A 19,219-nucleotide genomic window follows, 5' to 3' on the forward strand; every position below is an offset into this window, starting at 1 on the left:
AGGCAGAGGTTTTAACCCACTGAGCCACCCAGGCGCCTCCCGGCTCTTCCTTTCTTAAGCAAAAGCTTGTTCTTCAACATCTCCTCTTACGAAAGTCTTCGAGCTAGAAGGCTCCACCACTTTTCTGTTTATTTTATAATCCAGCAAGAGTCATTCCTCTGGCCCCATCGTAGACTCATTTGATCCTTCTATTTTTTGTTGTTGTGTTTTCTACTTAGCGGATGAAGAAGCTCCTGATTATGGTTCTGGGATTCGACAGTCAGGAACAGCTAAAATATCTTTTGATAACGAGTACTTTAATCAGGTGAGAACCCTTCCAGGGAGGGAAAAACTCATAGAAGGAAAAAGTAGAAGACAGGTTTATGATAAGGGAAGATGTTCACTAGAAAACAGTTCTTTTGGCCAGAGCTACAGAAGACAGGTAACCATGGGCTTGTTGCATGAACACAGGACATGTCTAACAATTACAGAGGCAAAGACACTATGACACTAATTCTATTTTATTACATTTTCTCGGGCAGCTCTTAATCCACATACTTTTCCAGTCTTGGTTACTTTTGGGGCCAATAGACATGAGTAAGGAGGTTGGGGGAAATACACTGTCGTGCTGCTTGATCAGCTACCTCCCTGCTCCTGCCTTGTTTTCAGAATGACTTTTCTTCAGTTGCAATGACTCGTTCTGGTCTGTCCTTGGAGGAACTGAGGATTGTGGAAGGACAGGGTCAGAGTTCTGAGGTCACCACTCCTCCGGAAGAAATCAATCGAATGAATGACTTGGGTACGTAGACAGAGGTTACTGTGATGGGGGACGTTCTCAAAGAGGGCAAGATACTGACCATCATCAAGGGAGATAGTTGCTTTCATCGACCAGGAATGGAAAGCGTGCCCTCCTCTCTCCTCTTTGAGAGTGGTCTGTGCCATATTTGAACCATATGTGTGTTCACTTGACCCTTTCTAGATTTGAAGTCAGGCACTTTGCTGGATGGTAAGATGGTCATGGAAGGGTTTTCTGAAGAGATCGGCCACCACCTGAAACTGGGCAGCGCCTTCACTTTCCGAGTGACTGTGCTGCAGGCCAGCGGGATCCTCCCGGAGTATGCGGATATCTTCTGTCAGTTCAAGTAAGCCCCCCTCTGCCTGCCTGCCTCGCTGGTGACCCAGGTGACAGCCTTTGTGTACCACCCTTGTGCTTCAGTGCTTCACTCTACGTATGTGAAGTGGGGTTTGTTTTGTTTTGTTTTTGTTTTTTTCCCCTATGTGAGGTGTTAATACTCTCAAGAGGAAAACAACTACCAGTGTCTGAAATAAAATAGCTTTCTTCACTCCAGGGGGCAGTAAGAACCAGAAACCTAAAATGGGATGAACTGTGAGGAGGGGTGTGACCGAGCATCCTGCTAAGAGGGTTCCACGGTGGCCTGTGGAGAAATATCTTATTAATAAACAAGTCTGAAGGCCATGAATTATCCAGCCACCAGTTACGCCTGTTCAATACTTGGAGGAAAAAAACCATGCAAATGACAGTAAAATTCCACGTCAACTGAAAAATAACTACTTTGTAGAGATGTGACTGGTGTCATTCCTTAGCCACTTACAAACTCTACCCTATAACCCTCTGGAGTTTTTCTTCTCATAACTCTCCTTGGAAAACACTCTTTTGACAGTGTTAACTTTTAATACCTCCAGACATCAGTATGTTTTTTCAGTACAAGAGAGTGCGTTCTCCCTCCACTCAGTCCTGACGTCCACAGTTGGCCCCTGGCGCCACCAGGAGGCTCCTGGAGAGTTCTGCCATCCCTGTCGTTCAGCATGTGCCTCTGCACATCAGGGGTCCTCATACAGTTGACAAAGCACTGCCTTTATGGAGATTTTAGCCACGAATCAGATGTGATTACTGCATAGTAAGCCACTGATGTCATTTGCTAGAACTCACAGTTGTTGTTGACATATTACCCGAGTGTTGCTTGTGCCCGTCAGTGTGTTTTCACTAGCAGCCCGAAATTAACATGGGGGTGGACTTAGCTGGATGACCCTGTTGCTTTGAGCTTTCATTATTACACTAGTTAGGCAACTGAAATTTTTTTATTTTTTAGATTTTATTAATTTGAGAAAGAGGGAATGAACAGGGGAAAGGGGAGAAGCAGACTCCCCTCTGAGCCCCCAACCTGGGACTCAAGCCCAAGACCCCAAGATCATGACCTGAGCCAAAGGCAGACGCTTAACCGACTGAGCCACCCACGCACCCCACAACTGAAATATTTTATGGAAAAGACCTACTTGGTTAACTGGCATCGGAAATGCCTGTAATGTCATGTTGATCTTTTTGTCCTAAAATCCGCAGCACGAGAGTAGCCTTTCCACCTGGTGTCAGCTCTGGAGGAGAGGGAGTGTTGACTCCTGTTGAAAGAAGGCTCAGATTCTTCTTGAGCTTTTACAGACTCTCATCTGGCCTGTATAGAGAAGACACAGCTGTCAAGCAGTATGAATGATTTCAGGCATCACCAGTGTGGAACCCCAGGATATTTGCCCCTGCTCTAAGCAGAGAACTAGAGGAGTATAGATCCCAAATCAAGTAATGTCCCTGGCACATACAGCTTATGATCTGGAGAGGAAAAAATGGGAAGGAAAAAAAAGAAGAAGTACAAGGAGAGGGGTACCTGGGTGGCTTGGTCAGAGTAAATCTGTATTCAGTATTCTTTAATTCTACTTCTGTTTATTTCAGACTAATAGGGAAGGAGAGAGAAGTAAAACCCCACTCTGTGAGCATAAATAAACATAGTCTATTGCTTCACAGATATTTCAGGAGTATCTTCTATATCTGAAGCACTAAGGAGATACTATATTGTCTTTCTGGGACACAGGCATGTAAACATATTATTACAAAGAGTGAAACCATTGCTACTGAAGGAAAATGGGTCCCTAGTACTGTGGGAAGACACAGCTGTTTGGGTGAGTCAGGGAAGACTTCCTGGAAGAGGTGACATTTAAATTTAATCTTCGCAGGTCATCAGAGACTGTCGTAGGCAAGAACACTAGACACAGGCTTTAATACTACTTTATGGAAGCTTGAAACTGCCACATCTTTTCTGCACAGAATGATTTCAATAATTTCTATTCTCAGTAAAAATAATGTTCCTACAAAGAAACAGGAAGTCACTGAATTCACTCTTGATACTTTCAGAGATATTCTTGCATGTGTGTCCACAGAGCTAAATGGTCAGGGTCAGTTAATCTTTCAGTCATTTTTTTTTTTAAAGATTTTATTTATTTATTTATTTGACAGAAATCACAAGTAGACGGAGATGCAGGCAGAGAGAGAGAGAGGGAAGCAGGCTCCCTGCCGAGCAGAGAGCCCGATGTGGGACTCCATCCCAGGACCCTGAGATCATGACCTGAGCCGAAGGCAGCGGCTTAACCCACTAAGCCACCCAGGCGCCCCTCTTTCAGTCATTTTTGAAATAAAATCTAAAATGCTGCCTGAGTGATAATGGAAAATATATATCACAAGGAACTATGAATTACTTGGTTCAGTTAAAGACTCTGCTTAAGTAGGCTGCCTTTTTCCAGAGGATCCAAGTCAGGTTCTTTTTTTTTTTTTAAGAGGGAGGTGGTTGGGGGTGCCTGGGTGGCTCAGTGGGTTAAGCCGCTGCCTTCGGCTCAGGTCATGATCTCAGGGTCCTGGGATCGAGTCCCGCATCGGGCTCTCTGCTCGGCAGGGAGCCTGCTTCCCTCTCTCTCTCTCTGCCTGCCTCTCCGTCTACTTGTGATTTCTCTCTGTCAAATAAATAAATAAAATCTTTAAAAAAAAAAAGAGGGAGGTGGTTGGAGGGGGCAGAGGGAGAGAAAGAATCTTAAGCCAGTTCCCCTCCCAGGTCAGGGCTCTATCTCACAACCCCGAGATCATGACCTGAGCTGAAATCAAGAGTCGGATGTTTTAACCAGCTGAGCCACCCAAGCACCCCTCCAACTCAGGTTCTTAAAACACAGATCTTGATGAAACTGTGTAATTTGAAGTTCATGTGTCCTGTTTTTTTTTATTAAGCTTTTTGCATCGTCATGATGAAGCATTCTCCACCGAACCTCTCAAAAACAACGGCAGAGGAAGTCCTCTGGGCTTCTATCACGTGCAGAATGTAAGTGACATGGACGTTTTTGCCAGAAGAATTGCAGGTCTGGGGGCTGTCTGAGATGCTGGTGTTAGGCAGTCCACCTGTGTGGGCGGCCTTTGTCTTTCGCAGCCCTGGAAGGAGGATTATCCAAGCTGTGGCGGTGGTGAGAATAGACAATAGAGGGAGTGGCCAGAGCGATGAGGTAATCGTCAGTGGTCGGAGTGGCCAGCCTTCTCGAGTTACAGTGGGCCCCAGGAGTGTGTGGGGGTTGGGCTGCCCATAAAAATGTTCCATCAGTAGGAATGTAGTGAGTTGTTTTTAGTGTTTCCTTCCTAGAAAAATGAGTAGATTTAATACGAGTTTTGTTTAAGTTAACGTATTGTCATTTAAACTATAAGACACTTAGATTGCTCAGATGTAGGAAAAATTAACTTATCTTTTGTAGATAAATTAAGATTCAGTCTCTTTTCCTTGCAGCCGATCATATGATGAATCCATTAGTGCCCTTAGAGCTGTCGTTTGTAGAGTCAGACCGCAGCCACTCCGTCTCTTCCAGGAAGGGTCGCCCACACTCGACTAAAGTCTGCAGCCTCATCACAATAGCTGACGTTCTCTGAGCTCTTATTTCATCTCAGTTATTGTTCCAAAGGCCTTTTTTGTGTCTTCATTTATGTATCTTTACCTTTATACTGTAGACCCTCATAAGCCCCATATGACTGCTGAGATGACAGGCACAGAACAGTTAAGGTCACACACAAGGGGGACCGAGCTAGGAAGAGGCGGAGACAGGGCTGAAGCTGAGCAGTGTGGCCCTGGTGTTCAGGGTCTTCGCTATGACGTGACACGCTCTCCTTCTCTTGCTAGTGGTAGGAGCAGGAAGGACAACACTGAAAATGGAACAGCAAACACAAAACACACTGTTTTCTTTTTTAGGTTTAATTGCATGAATATAAGCATGCGCATATCTGATAAATATTCATTGGGCTAGTGTGCACATGGGCTGTGCCTGACACGGCTGGGGAGTAAGGATGAATCACAGAGGATTAATGCCCCAAAGAGCTTAGGGGAAATCAAATGAATATTTAAACAGCAGTAGCACGCGATCATAGAAAAGTATTCCTTAAATGCAAAGGGAGTAGAAAGAAGGCAGGGTCATTTCCGTTAGTGGGAAGATACTTTAAAGTTATGTTGGGAGGAGAAAGGTGGGGAACTCCCTGAAGGACGTGGAGAAATAAGAAAAGGCAAGTTAGACTCGGCATTGTACCTGGTGCCTGGTCAACAGTCATGTTTTGTTCACTGTTGTTACTGTTAAATCTGGGCCTTGAATGTAGGAATGACTTAAAGGCACCGAGACAGGGGCAGGCCTTCCAGGCAGGTAGCCTGGGTAAGTCCTCAGGCATCCCAGGGAGTGAAGCTCAGGCAGGAGGAACAGCAGGTGAGTTTGAGCCAAAACAGCACGTGTGTGAAGGGCAGCAGGTGTGTCAGATGGCGGAGGGTCTTGAAGGCCTGGAGCTCGGTGATGAGAACCAGGGAGGAGCCCCTGTCGTGGTACGGGAGGCCTGCGGAGCCGAATACCCAGCACATCCCGGCAGCTCTGAAGTGCTCACTTTCTGTGTGTGTGTTACAGCAGATCTTTCCCTAATCTAGCTTGGCTTTATTCCTTACTAGATCGCGGTGGAGGTCACCGAATCGTTTGTGGAGTATATCAAGACCAAGCCGGTAGTGTTTGAAGTCTTCGGGCACTTACAGCAGCACCCGCTTCATCTGCAAGGACAGGAACTGAGCAGGTTTGAACCAGATAAGCAACGATTCTTGTGGCTCTTACTGTTACTCCTCCTGCCGCTCGCTGGGAAGGGAGAAATCTTTGAAGGGATTAAGATCATTGAAGAACAGTTTTCCGTGTTACCCGATGTTTCCTCTGTAGAAACATCAGCACCTTTTTTCTAAGCCACCGAATCAGTAATGATAGGTGAAGCACACCGACCCTCGCCGGCTGCCCTGCAGGACCATCTCTGTGCTGGGAAGAGACTTTGAACAGGATGGAAAGCGAGGTGGCGTGACGCGAGGATTGTGTGTCAGGGTTCCTCACCACCCAGAGCGTTAGGAAGCGTGAGCTGTAGTGGAGACTTCACAGGTGGTGAGAGCAACGGTGGGGCCTTTTGGGTGATCGCAGACTGTCAGTGTTGACAGGGAAGTTCTCATATTTCACCAATTAGCTGGGACCCACAAGGGGACTTTTATTAAAATATCTGGTTCTCAGTTTCACTGCGGGGATTATGTCTGGTGCCTGATACTCTGCTTCAACGGAAAGTGCAAATGATCTGTTTCTGGAGGGGATTCGAACATGCCGTTAATGTCCACATGAGACCCTTTCTCAGCCTTGAACTTTGTTTCCTTCCTTTGCAGCCCACCCCAGCCGTCTCGCCGCTTCTTCCCTCCACCCATGCCACTCTCCAAGCCAGGTGAGACCTTCTCTGGGGGACACGGCGCTTACGGCTCTTACTCGGGTCGCTTTTCAGACAGAAATAAGTTTTACATGCCCGCTGCTCTCCTGTGTGCCTTTACATGTTCCTGTGTCCAGCAGGAACTGGAATTCTAGGTTCCTGATTTGAATAAGTAAGAAACGGTAGGGCTCCTTCCCTGCCAACTTTCTGGTGGTCTTCCTGCGGACTTTGATAAGCTCCCTCTTCCTAAATCTCTCTGCTTTATATGTAACTCCTCCTGACTGTTGGGTGACTGGGCACTTCTTTGCATCTCAAATGTATTCTGCATGTTCACTCATCTTGTTTTCCTTTTTCTTTATTTTCATCCTTTTTTCCTCATTGCCCCCTTGCCACCACCCCCCCACCCTGTACTTGTTCTCTGCTCTGTGCTGCTGCCCTCCATCCTGCCTTCAGACCATGAGAGAAAGATTGAACTCGTTCGGTTTCTCATAGCTGACTATGTGAATGTGCATGTGTTGGACGCGTTTTCTGAGCACGCCAACGCGCTTGCTTCCTCCGCTGTTGCCACCTTCCAGGCTGGGGCGGACCCAGGGCCGTCTTTTCTCTCTCTGCCAGTTCCAGGCTGCCAGAGTGAGAGAGCACCCAAACGACATGGTTAGTAGCTGACCTAGCTCTGCCGTAGATGTAGAACCACGCTCGGGGGCTTATCCTAAAGCCTGGCTCTCTGTGTAGGAAACACACATCGCTGTTTGCTGCCTGAACCGGGCCTAGGGTCTAGCACGTTGCCAAGAATACGCTTCCCTTGGAGAGATGTGAGGACGCACCTTCTCTGATTGGGCCGCTTTCCCCTCACTTGCAGGGGTGGGGCGGAGTCCCCTTGTGTTTGTTCACTTGGGTTCTTTGCAATGTTTCTTCAGTTTTAAAGATTTTTCCTAGTAGACCGTTTTTTTGTTTTTGTTTTTTTAATGCTTCTGATTCTGCTTTTTGGCCCTCAGATGACCGCCAGAGTCAGTGACACTGATTTTTTCTTGGCAAGCAGCTCCAGCTCAGGTGGAATTCAGCCGGAGTGAATCATGCACATGGGCTGACATTTGACTAGGGCTGTATGAGTCCTAAGGCCCCTTTAGATACCCTGTGTCAGTGGGTCCTCACGATACCTCTTCAAGACTGCCGGCTAATACCCTAATCTGCTTCGTGTAGATGAGGAGACTTACTCCCAGAGATTCAGCCGAAGTCGCCTAGTAGTTAGTGGCTGAATAGTAGTCGGTCCCAAGTCACTGGACGCCCCCGTCGGTGCTCCCAGGTTCTGAGCAGAGAACGTGCGCCCTGGAATCACCTGGAGGGATTTCGGTCCTCTCAGAGGACGGAGTCCTGCCCATAGACAGCGTGTCATGTAATTGCCTGGGCTTTGCTTTAAGAGCCCACGTGCAGGCAGGTTTGGGAAACTCCTGGGCTGGAGCACGGGTCTTCCCTCCTGCGCGGCAGCTTTGAGGAGACTCTGTGAGGTGCGAGGCTCGCCCGCGCTGCGTGTTCCACACCGCTTCCTGCTCTGCCCGCCACAGAAGAGGAGAGTCTAAGGAAGGGTTTTGAATGGTTTCGTGAGCACTTTCACTCTGCACAAAACCTGTGTTCTTATGAACAGATACTGTTTGCTGAGAGGGAGAGAGATACCAACTCTCCATTTTCCCAGTTCTCTCAATTTAGAGGCACTAATGTCATTGATGGTGATGTTTATCTGGGTCTACAGATTAAATCTCATTTAATCTACATTTAAATCTCACCGTGACTCTTGTTACCTTTCCCGAGTGTGTCCTTAAAGAACTTATGCTTTTACTAAGTAGACTTGGACCGTATTTTGACATTTTTCTAAAAACTTTTACAAGTTCCAGCCACCAAGTTAAACACCATGAGCAAAACCAGCCTTGGCCAGAGCATGAGCAAGTATGATCTTCTGGTTTGGTTTGAGATCAGCGAACTGGAGCCTACAGGAGAGTAAGTCCAACTTTATAAACTTTTAGCAAAGTTTATAGGTTTATCAAGCCTAGGTTTTTCAAAGTTAGAAAATGTAATTTGGAGTCTCTTCATATTCAGGTTAAACACTCATTGTCACTTTCGAATTTCAGTTTTGAATTGAATTTTTGGTGGTGTTGGTATTATTTTTTGAATTAGATGTTGGTCAAAGAAGTGACTGTCCAGAGTAATAATTTGCCTTCTTATTAGCAACAGCAGGAACATGGAGACTGGCTCTTTGTATGAGGAAAGAAAACTTACAGAGCGGATTCTGTTAGCAGCAAAGCAAAGGGAGTCAGAAACATATTGCACAGAATATAGTCAGGACTTTAACCTTAATAATCTCAGTGAGAGGACTGGGGGCAGAATGTTTCTTTAGACCAGGGTTTCTCAACCTCGGCACTGTTTTGAGCTGGATAACCCTTTGTCCTGAGCTGTCCTGTGCACTGTGGGATCTTGAACCACATCCCTGGCCTCTACCCACGAGATGCTGGTACCACCGCCCCTCCAGTGTGACAGCCACAAGTGTCTTCAGACATTCCACATCACCTCCAGCTGAGGACTGCTGACCTAGATCACAAAAATCAACATCAGCTTCCTTCCTCTGTGTGAGCTGTGTTAGAGTGAGCGGTGAATGTGATAACATGTTACTCATAGTTGTCTCTAAAATGCTCTTGGAAAAACACATAAAATAGATCCCCATTCCGCAACAGAGGCAAGGGGCTGTATCAGTTCATGTAAAGGGTGGGAATAAATGTTGTATTGAGGATAATGCTTAGTACCGCCACCATGATCATCTCCGTGGAACATTTTTTGAGTTCCTGCTTGTGAGAGAGGATGGCTGTATCACTTCTGTATTTAGCTGTAAGTAGTGGCGTTGCTTTAAGAAATTGTGCTTTCCATAGACAGATCTGTAATGTGATTATAACTTGCATTATGAGGGAGACATACTTGCCGTAAGAGGGTCCACTGAGTTCGTCGCTTTCTTATTCTTAAAAACTGCCTAAAATCTGAAACACTCCCTTCCTTCCCTGCTGACACTCCCTGGTGCAGTCCTACGTTTGTTTATGGACTGGCCGTTGGGCGAGCTGGCGGGGCGGAGCCGAAGGACGTTACTGTGCTGGGAGCTCTTCAGTCTCGTGAGGGTGCTATGGCGTGGATAAGTGACAGGGTTCATTAAATGCAAACGACTGTGTGGTGAAGTGCCCAGATGGTGAGGAAGACAGGGGAGACAGAGACCACAGGGGCTGTAGCGACAGGGAGGGACTTGCGGGTGAGCTGACCCTCAGCCCCGGCATCCCGTCTAGCTGCTTTCTTGTACGGTTCTGTTTTACAGGTACATCCCGGCTGTGGTCGACCACACAGCGGGCTTGCCCTGCCAGGGGACGTTTCTGCTTCATCAGGTACTAACAAGGGAGCCAGAGAGGCCCTGAGGGAGGGTGGACCCCGAGCTCTTTCTGTTTCTCTGCTTGTCCTCTCCATTCTAGTGGATATGGGGATTGGAGAAACCTTGTCCCCTTGCTGCTGCTTTTTTTTCCTCTTTCCTTTTTTTTGTTGGTTTTTTAATGTTTCTTCCTCAGACCTTGGCTTATATTACACCCTTGCTTAAATATATAAATATATTTTAGAAGACCTATTTTGAAAAATATCTTGTTTTATTCAATTACTGTTATTTGTGCAGCTCCCATGTCATTTTTTTAAATATAATTTTATTTTCTTGTATACAGTTTTCATATTTGGAAACGGTGCTTTTACGATTAAAAGTTTTGTTTTGCTTTATTTTTAAAGATTTTATTTATTTATCTGACAGAGACACAGCAAGAGAGGGAACACAAGCAGGGAGAATGGGAGAGGGAGAAGCAGGCTTCCCGCTGAGCAGAGAGCCTGATGCAGGGCTCGATCCCAGAAATCATGACCCAAGCCAAAAGCAGACGTTTCACAACTTGAGCCACTCAGGTGCCCCTTCCAGTTAAGAATTCTTAAAGGAGGGCACCTGGGAGGCTCAGTTAGTTAAGCCTCCGCCTTCAGCGTGGGTGGAGCACACCAGTCTCCCTTCTCCCTCTCCCGTTCCTTCTGCTTGTGTGCACTCTCTCTCTGTGTCAAATAAATAAATAAAATCTTAAAAAAAAAAAAACTTAAAAAAAAGTTTTAATGGGGATAGAAGATGGACGGTGCAGTGGACTAAAAATCTGGTCATGAAATGTAGGTCCTTCTTTGATAAATCAAAAGTAGATTCGGTGGGGCGCCTGGGTGGCTCAGTGGGTTAAGCCGCTGCCTTCGGCTCAGGTCATGATCTCAGGGTCCTGGGATCGAGTCCCACATCGGGCTCTCTGCTCGGCGGGGAGCCTGCTTCCTCCTCTCTCTCTCTGCCTATCTCTCTGCCTGCTTGTGATCTCTCTCTGTCAAATAAATAAATAAAATCTTTAAAAAAAAAAAAAAAAAAGTAGATTCGGTCAGCGCTCAACAGTTCTTGACTGGGACACCTGGCTGGCTCCATCTGTGGGGCTTGTGATTCTGGGTCTCAGGATTGTGAATCCAAACCCCACGTTTTGTATAGAGATTACTTAAAAATCTTTAAAAAAAAAAAAAAAATCTTCTGACCCAGGTGGGCATAGTTGCTGAGGGTCTCATATTCTGGGTCATATGATCTGGTCATCTGTTCTTAAAGCCATGTCAGAACCTGGTTCTTCCTCAGCCCCTGACCTATATTCCTTTGTTTAGAGTAACGGTGGGGACAGCATTCCTCCCCTCTCTCCAGACCTCTCCCCCTGCCCACCCCTAGACCTACAATTCGGAAAAGAACACAGGAGGAAATCATAGATTGTCCCAGCTAAATTGCAACCTGGCTCTGTTACCTAGGGCATCCAGCGAAGGATCACAGTGACCATCATCCACGAGAAAGGGAGCGAACTCCATTGGAAGGATGTTCGTGAGCTGGTGGTAGGTGAGTACGTTTCATCGGCTGAGGTTGGAGCCAGGCTTTTTCAAGGAACACGGGGAATGTGGGGTAAGGGTACTGGAGAACACAGAGTGTGGAGGACATGTGGCCTTGAGTTTGAAGCTACTCTTGTTTCTCAGCCCCCATGGTGAGGGATAAGGCATTCAACCAACCATTGTTTTACTCAGCTATTGTGGGAATGGCTCTGGGTTAGAGGCTCAGAGAGGGCAGAAGTTTCTGCTCGTTGGGAGTTTAGTTGGGGAGACAACATATGTATGTTTAAAACAGTTGAGGGGGGGCGCCTGGGTGGCTCAGTGGGTTGAGCCTCTGCCTTCGGCTCGGGTCATGGTCTCAGGGTCCTGGGATCGAGCCCTGCATCGGTCTCTGCTCGGCGGGGAGCCTGCTTTCTCCTCTCTCTCCGCCTTCTTGTGATCTCTCTCTGTCGAATAAATAAATAAAATCATATATATATATATATATATATATCTCACAGTTGGGGGAGCCCGGCTGGCTCAGTTGGTGGAGTGTGCAATCCTTCATCTCAACATCGTGAATTCAGGCCTCACCTGAGTGTAGAGAGTACTTAAATAAATATGTATACTTTCAAAAAATAATGAATAAATAAAGCACTTTGATGATTAAGTCCCAGAATGAGGGCAGGTGAGAAAGATCTGTGCTGAGAATTAACAACAAAAAGGATCCAGGTGGGTCTGAGTAGATGCAGGAGAAATGAGAGCGTTTTCATCTGTTTTGTTTTCCATACACAGAAAGCATCTTGAGTAAGAGGGTCAGGAACGCCTCCAGCATGCAGATGGCTAGAAAACCCATGGCCAGGATCGCATGATGAAAAGAAAAAATTGACTAAACCTTATAAGCTTTAGAGTCCCAAGGCAGGGTTCTGAATCTTTATTGTCCTGAACCCCTTTGGCAGTACGAAGCCTCAGAATTGTGTTTTTAAATGTAAAAAATAAAGTACAGCTGACCTTTGAACCACATGAGGGTTAGTAACACAGTCGAATATTCACTCGTAACTTTTGACTCCCAGAACGTAACTGCTAACAGCCCACTGTTGACCAGAACCTTCCCAATAACTTAGTCAATTGACACATACTTTGTATGTTACATGTATTATATACTGTATTCTTTTTTTTTTTTTTTAAGATTTTATTTATTTGACAGGGAGAAAGGGAACATAAGCAGTGGGAGAGGGAGAAGCAGGCTCCCCGCCAAGCAGGGAGCCTAACACGGGGCTCAACCCCAGGACCCTGGGATCATGACCTGAGCCTAAGGCAAATGCTTAACCACTGAGCTACCCAGGCGCCCTATATACTATATTCTTTAAGTAAGTTAGATAAAGGAAAATATTATTAGGAAGAGTATAAGGGGGCGCCTGGATGGGTGGCTCAGTCGGTTAAGCGTCTGACTCTTGATTTGGGCTCAGGTCATGATCTCAGGGTGGTGAGATGGAGCCCCATGTCGGTCTCTGTGCTGGGATTGGAGCCTGCTTAAGATTCTCTCTCCCTCTCCCTCTGCTCCCCTCAACTTGTGCGTGTGTGCTCTCTCTAAAAAAAAAGGAAGGAAGAGAAAATACATTCACAGTGCTGACTATACTTGAGGAAATAAATCTGTGTATATAAGTGGACCCTTGTAGTTCACGCCCATGTTCAAGGGTCAGCTGTACATAGGATTACCAAGGGAACTAATGGGACTGAAACTGCTCAAATACTAAACAGATTTATAACATAAAATGTCCTTTATATTAATGCATTAAGTGCATTAAAGAAGCAGTGATCTGATTTTTATCATTCAGAGTGTGATGAATGTCAGGATATTTTATCTTAGTATTATAGGAAAACTTCTATGATTTCTGCTGTGGACAGAGTCACAGCTCCTGCTGATTTTCCTGTGAATTGTCCCCTCCTTTCAGAATTGAAGGAAATGCCAAATTTCATTCAGAGGTTTGTGAAAATAAAGTTATACTTCTTTTTCCCATTGAAGCACAAGGACCTCCTGAATTCTATACATAGACTCTTTGAGTTATCTGTGGGCCAGGTTAAGAACCTCTAGAAAGGGGATTATATTCTCTTCCTCTAGGGCAGTGGTTTTCAAGCCCTGTTTTGTTTTGTTTTTTTAATGAGAACGTAATTTACTCTGTAACAGGTACTTTTCTGAATGCTTTAAAAATGCTAGTTTATTTAGTATAATGTAACAAACATATAACATAGTCGTAACAATCTTGTGAGGACAGAATTGTTAATGCCGCCTCAAAGATGAGGCTCAGAGAGGTTGAGCAGGATGCCTAAGCCTCACAGCCAGAAAGTACTGAAGCTGAGTTTTGACCCCAGGCAGTCCAGCTCCACAGACGACGCTCTTGACCTCTAGGCCCTGCACCCTCTGGGGTTCCCCCAGTCTTCATTTGAAGACGGTTGTAGGATTTTGAACAAGAAAGTGGTGTAACGAAGGCGCTGGCTGAAGAAGTTGAAAGTGGGCGTCGGGTGGATCGGAGAGGGGGAGAGGTGAGCAGCCCGGAGCCCAGTGAAACGGCCGCCGCAGCGTTCCAGACAGCAAGGGGATGACCTTCGCCAGCAGGGGGTGGTGGAAATGAAAGTTGAGGTGAATCTGAGAAACTTTTCGAATAGAGGACCAGTCAGGTTTCACAGTGGACTAAACGCGGGAAGTCAGCGGAGTGCGACACGGGAAATTGTGGGAGCGCACTCGGCGCCGTCACTTGCAGCGCCTGAAGGTCCCTGGATTTCAAAGTCTCTCTTTGGCTAAATGAATTTCTGTTGTGTTTGCAAGTGTCCCTAGTTTCTTTATTCTTCCTCGTAGGCCGGATCAGGAATAAGGCTGAGGTGGATGAGGCTGCGGTGGACGCCATCCTCTCTCTAAATATTATCTCTGCCAAGTACCTGAAGTCCTCCCACAACTCCAGCAGGTACAGCCTCTGCGCAGCCCGAGGCGCCCCCCAGTAGGGGTTGATGGCTCCCCCATTGGGATTCCTTGTTCACCGGGGACTCCTGTTCAGGTGCAGAAACAAAGTCCTTTCTCACGTCAGACATCCCTTTCCTCCCTGCCACGCTGCTCTCCAAAAGCTAACAGAGGTCGGGGTGTGTGGATCAGTTACCAGATCGAATGAATGTTCTGTCCTGTGTGGTGGAGTTTGCGTAGATGTAACACAGTCCGAGAGACAAGAGCGGCAAAAGAAAGAGCAGCCGCTACCCAGGGCTTTAAAAGTACAGATGAATTGTTGCCGAGACTGCTTTCCTGTGAAGGGGTTGCTGTGGAGGAAGGTCTGTTGGTCCTGAGTGTCATGGAAACGGCCTCCTGGCATAGCGGACCCTCTCGTGTCTAGCCTTGGCTGCTGCCCACAGAGGGTCCAGGAATCTGTGTTTGCTTTTCATTTTCATTTACTCAGAATGGTGACAAACTAACATATATAAACTCTACTGAACACGGTTGTCTGCTATAAATAATGAATTTTATTTTAAATTTTAAATTAGTTTCTCTTAAAATTCCATTTTATAATCAAATGAGGACAGACAGTGCATAAAGTACACAGCCAATCTGCTTTCCCATATCAGACTGGAGATAAATCTACTGGGCCCCCTCCCTCCCCGGGGAAGGAGTGATGTCACTGTGCACAGACCCCACTCCTTTATGTGGCAAGGGCTGGGAAGCAGGGCTGGCCTTCGCATTTCAGGAAGACTTCTTATACCTCTGTCTGTTCTGGAAAAATGTCCTCACATCTGTGTTGGAAAAAGGAGACAAAAAGCAGAAACAGACTTAAAAGTTTGGGCCGGGATTAATTTATTTTCATTGTTTCCTTGTGGCGGTTTTGCATAGAAAGGAAGAAAAAAAGCAAGTGTCTGTTTTTTGCCTGTAGGAGGAGCTGAAGGCACTGAGAGAGAGCGAGAGCGAGAGCGAGAGCGAGAGAGAGAGAGAGAGAGAGAAGGAATATGAGGGTGCACCTGAGTGGCAGGGGTGCAGAGATCAGGAAGCATGCTCTGGCCAGCCCTGGGCAGAATCCTGAGTGATCCGTTTCTCTGAAGTCAGCAGTAACCGCACATGATATTCTCTCCAACTGGACGTTGATAGCAGATATTCAGCTAATATGCACAGTGTTTTCTTTGCAACTATAAGAAATAGATCTGAAATTTCCCTAGAATATTGAGCAAAATGCACAGAACAATGATGTTTGATTGAAATGCTGGTTGCCTACGTTAGAGGAAACTTCAAAAGTTCTTTGATTCATACCCAGCCACAGGTCAGATGCTGTAGATTAATTTGGCTTTCGTTAGAAGCAGCTTCTTTCACAGTAGTTTAGAGTTAATCGGAGAACTCGGCCAAAGTCAAGTATTTTTAATAAAAAAAATACACACTTAAAACATTTTAAATTTAAGCTATATAAACATACATTAATTTGTAAATGTCTTACTGCAGGGCCAAGACCTTTCCTTAAATTGTAGGCTCATTGACTGAACTTCTGATTGTCTTTCTTGCCAAACCAAGCCCATAATTCATCATCTGATTTTTTAATTTCGTGGAACAAGAACTAGAAACCTACAGGCACCTGGGTGGCTTAGTGGGTTAAAGCCTCTGTCTTCGACTCAGGTCATGATCCCGGGGTCCTGGGATCAAGCCCCACATCAGCTCTCTGCTCAGCGGGGAGCCTGCTTCCTCCTCTGTCTCTTCCTGCCTCTCTGCCTACTTGTGATCTCTGTCTGTGAAATAAATAAATGAAATCTTTAAAAAAAAAAAAAACAACAAAAAACTAGAAACCTATAAAGAATCTAAATGCAAAATCCTTTAAACTTTTTAACATTGATCATTAAAATTTTATCCCCCCCCCTTTTTTTACATTGATCACATCCAAACACTTACCAGTTGTTTTTTAACTCAGAATTATCAAGTCTTTTACAAACATCCAACCTTGGGGTCAAAGTCTTTTACAAACATTCAACCTTGAGCCACTTGGGTGGCTCAGTGGGTTAAGTCTCTGCTTTCAGCTCAGGTCATGATCTCAGGGTCCCTGGGATCAAGCACCACATCGGGTTCTCTGCTTGGTAGGGAGCCTGCTTCCTCCTCTCTCTCTGCCTGCCTCTCTGCCTACTTGTGATCTCTGTCTGTCAAATAAATAAAATCTTTTAAAAAACAAACATTCAACTTGGGAAGCGCCTAGGTAGCTCAATGGGTTGGGCATCTGACTCTTGATTTTGTATCAGGTCATAAGCTCAGGGTCATGAGCTCAATCCCTGCATCTGACTCCGTGCTGACCATGGAGCCTGCTTGGGATTCTCTCTCTCTGGCCCTTGCCCTGCTCGCTCGCACTGTCTCACACACTCTCTCAAAAAATAAAATAAAATAATTCAACTTAGGGACACCTGGGTGGCTCACTCGGTTAAGTGGCTGCCTTCAGCTTAGGTCATGATCCCAGGGTTCTGGGATTGAGTCCCATCTCAGACTCTCTGCTCACCGGGGAGCCTGCTTCTCCCTCTCCTTCTGGCTGCTGCTCCCTCTGCTTGTGGTCTTTCTCTGTCTGCCAAATAAATACATAAAATCTTTTTTTTTTTTTTAAGTTTCTGTTTATTTATTTATTTGACAAAGAGATAGAGACCACAGGTAGGCAGAATGGCAGGCAGAGGGAGAGGGAGATGCAGGCTCTCCACTGAGCAGGGAGCCCAATGTGGGGCTCGATCCCAGGACCCTGGGATCATGACCTGAGCTGAAGGCAGCCAGTTAACCAACTGAGCCTCCCAGGTGCCACCCTAATAAATAAAATCTTCCAAAAAAAAAAAAAAAAGTTAGTTTTGCACTAAACAAAAATTCCTTTTGCCCTCATGTTTCATGAATTTGCCTAATATTTGATTAAATTAGATGATTATATTAACTAAAACTGTATAAACAGGTTCAGAACCAAATACTATTGATACGTGGTAAGCACAACACCCAGGTCTTGGAAGCAAAGCATCTGGCATGGGAGATCGCACCGGTCTAGGATGCTCAGTGCTAACGGACATCTGTCTTTATATTTTAAGAATACGGAGAGCATAAGTGAATTTGGGAATTCACTTCCCAAGTGGATTTCACTTCCAGCTAAGTGGAATTTGGTTAAGAGAGCTTTTGTTCTATGTGCCTAAGGTTTACTGTTTAAAGTTGAACTTAAAGAACTCCAGTTTGGGTGCGTGGAGCACACTTGCCTGTGAGCGCTCTCCCGGGGCCCAGCTAGTGCTGTGCAGGCCACAGGGGCCACTGCCGCTTTCCTTCCCAGTCCTGCTTCTGGGTCACCTAACTGATGTGGTTTCCCTTCACGCCACAGCAGCTTCCTACCGTTTCCAGTCCTGCATCACCTGTAGAGAGGGTGTTAATGGAGGTGGCGTCCACCATCCTTTCTGTGCCCAGCATTTTCCTTAACTAAATGTCTCAGGAGAGGGACCCGCGTCATTGTAAGCTGTCTGTCAGATTGTGCCCATGGAGTTCTCTGTTCATTGTCCCCTTGGATTTACTTTGCTTCACAGCAAATTTGTCTTTTTTATATATTTTTTTTCCTTTTGCTTTGTTCTTTTTTCCTTTCCTTTTTTGTTCTGCTTCTACACTAACAAAAGCCTTTTCTATGTTTTTGCAGGCTCTTTCTTGATAAGGATATCCCTAGGTATTTTCTGTTTGCTTTTTTGCACATAAAGATTCTAGTTTATCGGAATGCTTTATGTCTTCTGTTGCTTGGACCACTGTTCTCAGTAGTGTAGCCCTGTGCAGACCTAGGATAGAGCTGCGCCTTATCGTGCACCCTCTGTGCCCTGGCTGTCCCTGCTGTGCACACAGTTTCACACACTGCTTCATGAGGGCCTGATAGAGCCCCTCTTTCTCGTCCCATTCGCTAAACCTGCCCGTTTTATCCTTACGCACCTTCGGCTTCGCCTCTGCTGGATTACAAATTAGAGTGTGACTCCCCTCCTTCCAGGAGGGATCTCACCTGGGTCTTCTGTTCTTCTCTTTGTCCTCTGTCAGGAGTGTAAGACTTGGCTGCTCTGTAGTTTTGCATAATCACTCACTGTTTTCTTGGTTTTGGCTTGTGAGGTAGTAGAGACCATTTGGGCGGCTGAGTCTGTGAGAAATAGGTTGTTCATTTTTAAGCATTTCTCTTCCTGCTGTCAGAGCTGCTTGTCTCATCCATTCGTTTCCTTCTTCGGGGGCAGAAAAAGTCCTGGTGCAGTGCTGAAGGAAGTCTTTCCCATCTCTCTCCATCTCATTTAGGGAAGTCACAGGAAATCTAGAAAACACGGCAGGAGAAAGGTTACCATTTGGGAAGGAGCAAGGAGGAATGTAGAAGGAAGCAGCAGAGTGTGAGGAAACTCTCTCTCTCTGAACCGGGTGCAAGCCAGTGGGGCGGCACGCGCTCTGTGCCGAGCGGACCCTTGTCATGGGGCCTGCCGGGGTGGGGGGCCGCGGGCGGAGCTGGGAGTTGGGCTGGAACTCAGTGCAGTGCTTTGGAGGAGGTGTGGAACCGGCAGAACGGCTGTCCGGTCAGGGTTGTGGGGCTTTGCCAGTAGGAAAAAAGGTAGATATTAGAACAACTTAAAAAACAGTTTTTCATGGGGCTCCTGGGTGGCTCAGTAGGTTAAAGCCCCTGCCTTCGGCTCAGGTCATGATCCCGGGATCCTGGGATCGAGCCCCACATCGGGCTCTCTGCTCAGCGGGGAGCCTGCTTCCCCCTCTCTCTCTGC

At 46.2% G+C, this 19,219-nt stretch overlaps 1 protein-coding gene across 4 annotated transcripts in view; it reads left to right on the top strand.

Moving 5' to 3' along the window:
• The window catches only part of KIF1B (kinesin family member 1B), a 145,957-nt gene that overhangs the window by 111,199 nt on the left and 15,539 nt on the right, over nt 1–19,219 (top strand). For all 4 annotated transcript variants that reach the window (XM_044237126.1, XM_044237128.1, XM_044237129.1 and 1 more), the window contains 10 exons: nt 219–304; nt 649–778; nt 959–1,121; nt 4,040–4,130; nt 5,775–5,893; nt 6,513–6,568; nt 8,434–8,542; nt 9,897–9,963; nt 11,420–11,504; nt 14,328–14,433. In XM_044237126.1, the coding sequence (XP_044093061.1) occupies nt 219–304; nt 649–778; nt 959–1,121; nt 4,040–4,130; nt 5,775–5,893; nt 6,513–6,568; nt 8,434–8,542; nt 9,897–9,963; nt 11,420–11,504; nt 14,328–14,433 (1,012 nt within the window). The remainder of the gene's footprint in view (nt 1–218; nt 305–648; nt 779–958; nt 1,122–4,039; nt 4,131–5,774; nt 5,894–6,512; nt 6,569–8,433; nt 8,543–9,896; nt 9,964–11,419; nt 11,505–14,327; nt 14,434–19,219) is intronic.

This window comes from Neovison vison, chromosome 2, assembly GCF_020171115.1.
Source record: "Neovison vison isolate M4711 chromosome 2, ASM_NN_V1, whole genome shotgun sequence".
NCBI classification, from domain to species: Eukaryota; Metazoa; Chordata; class Mammalia; order Carnivora; family Mustelidae; genus Neogale; species Neogale vison.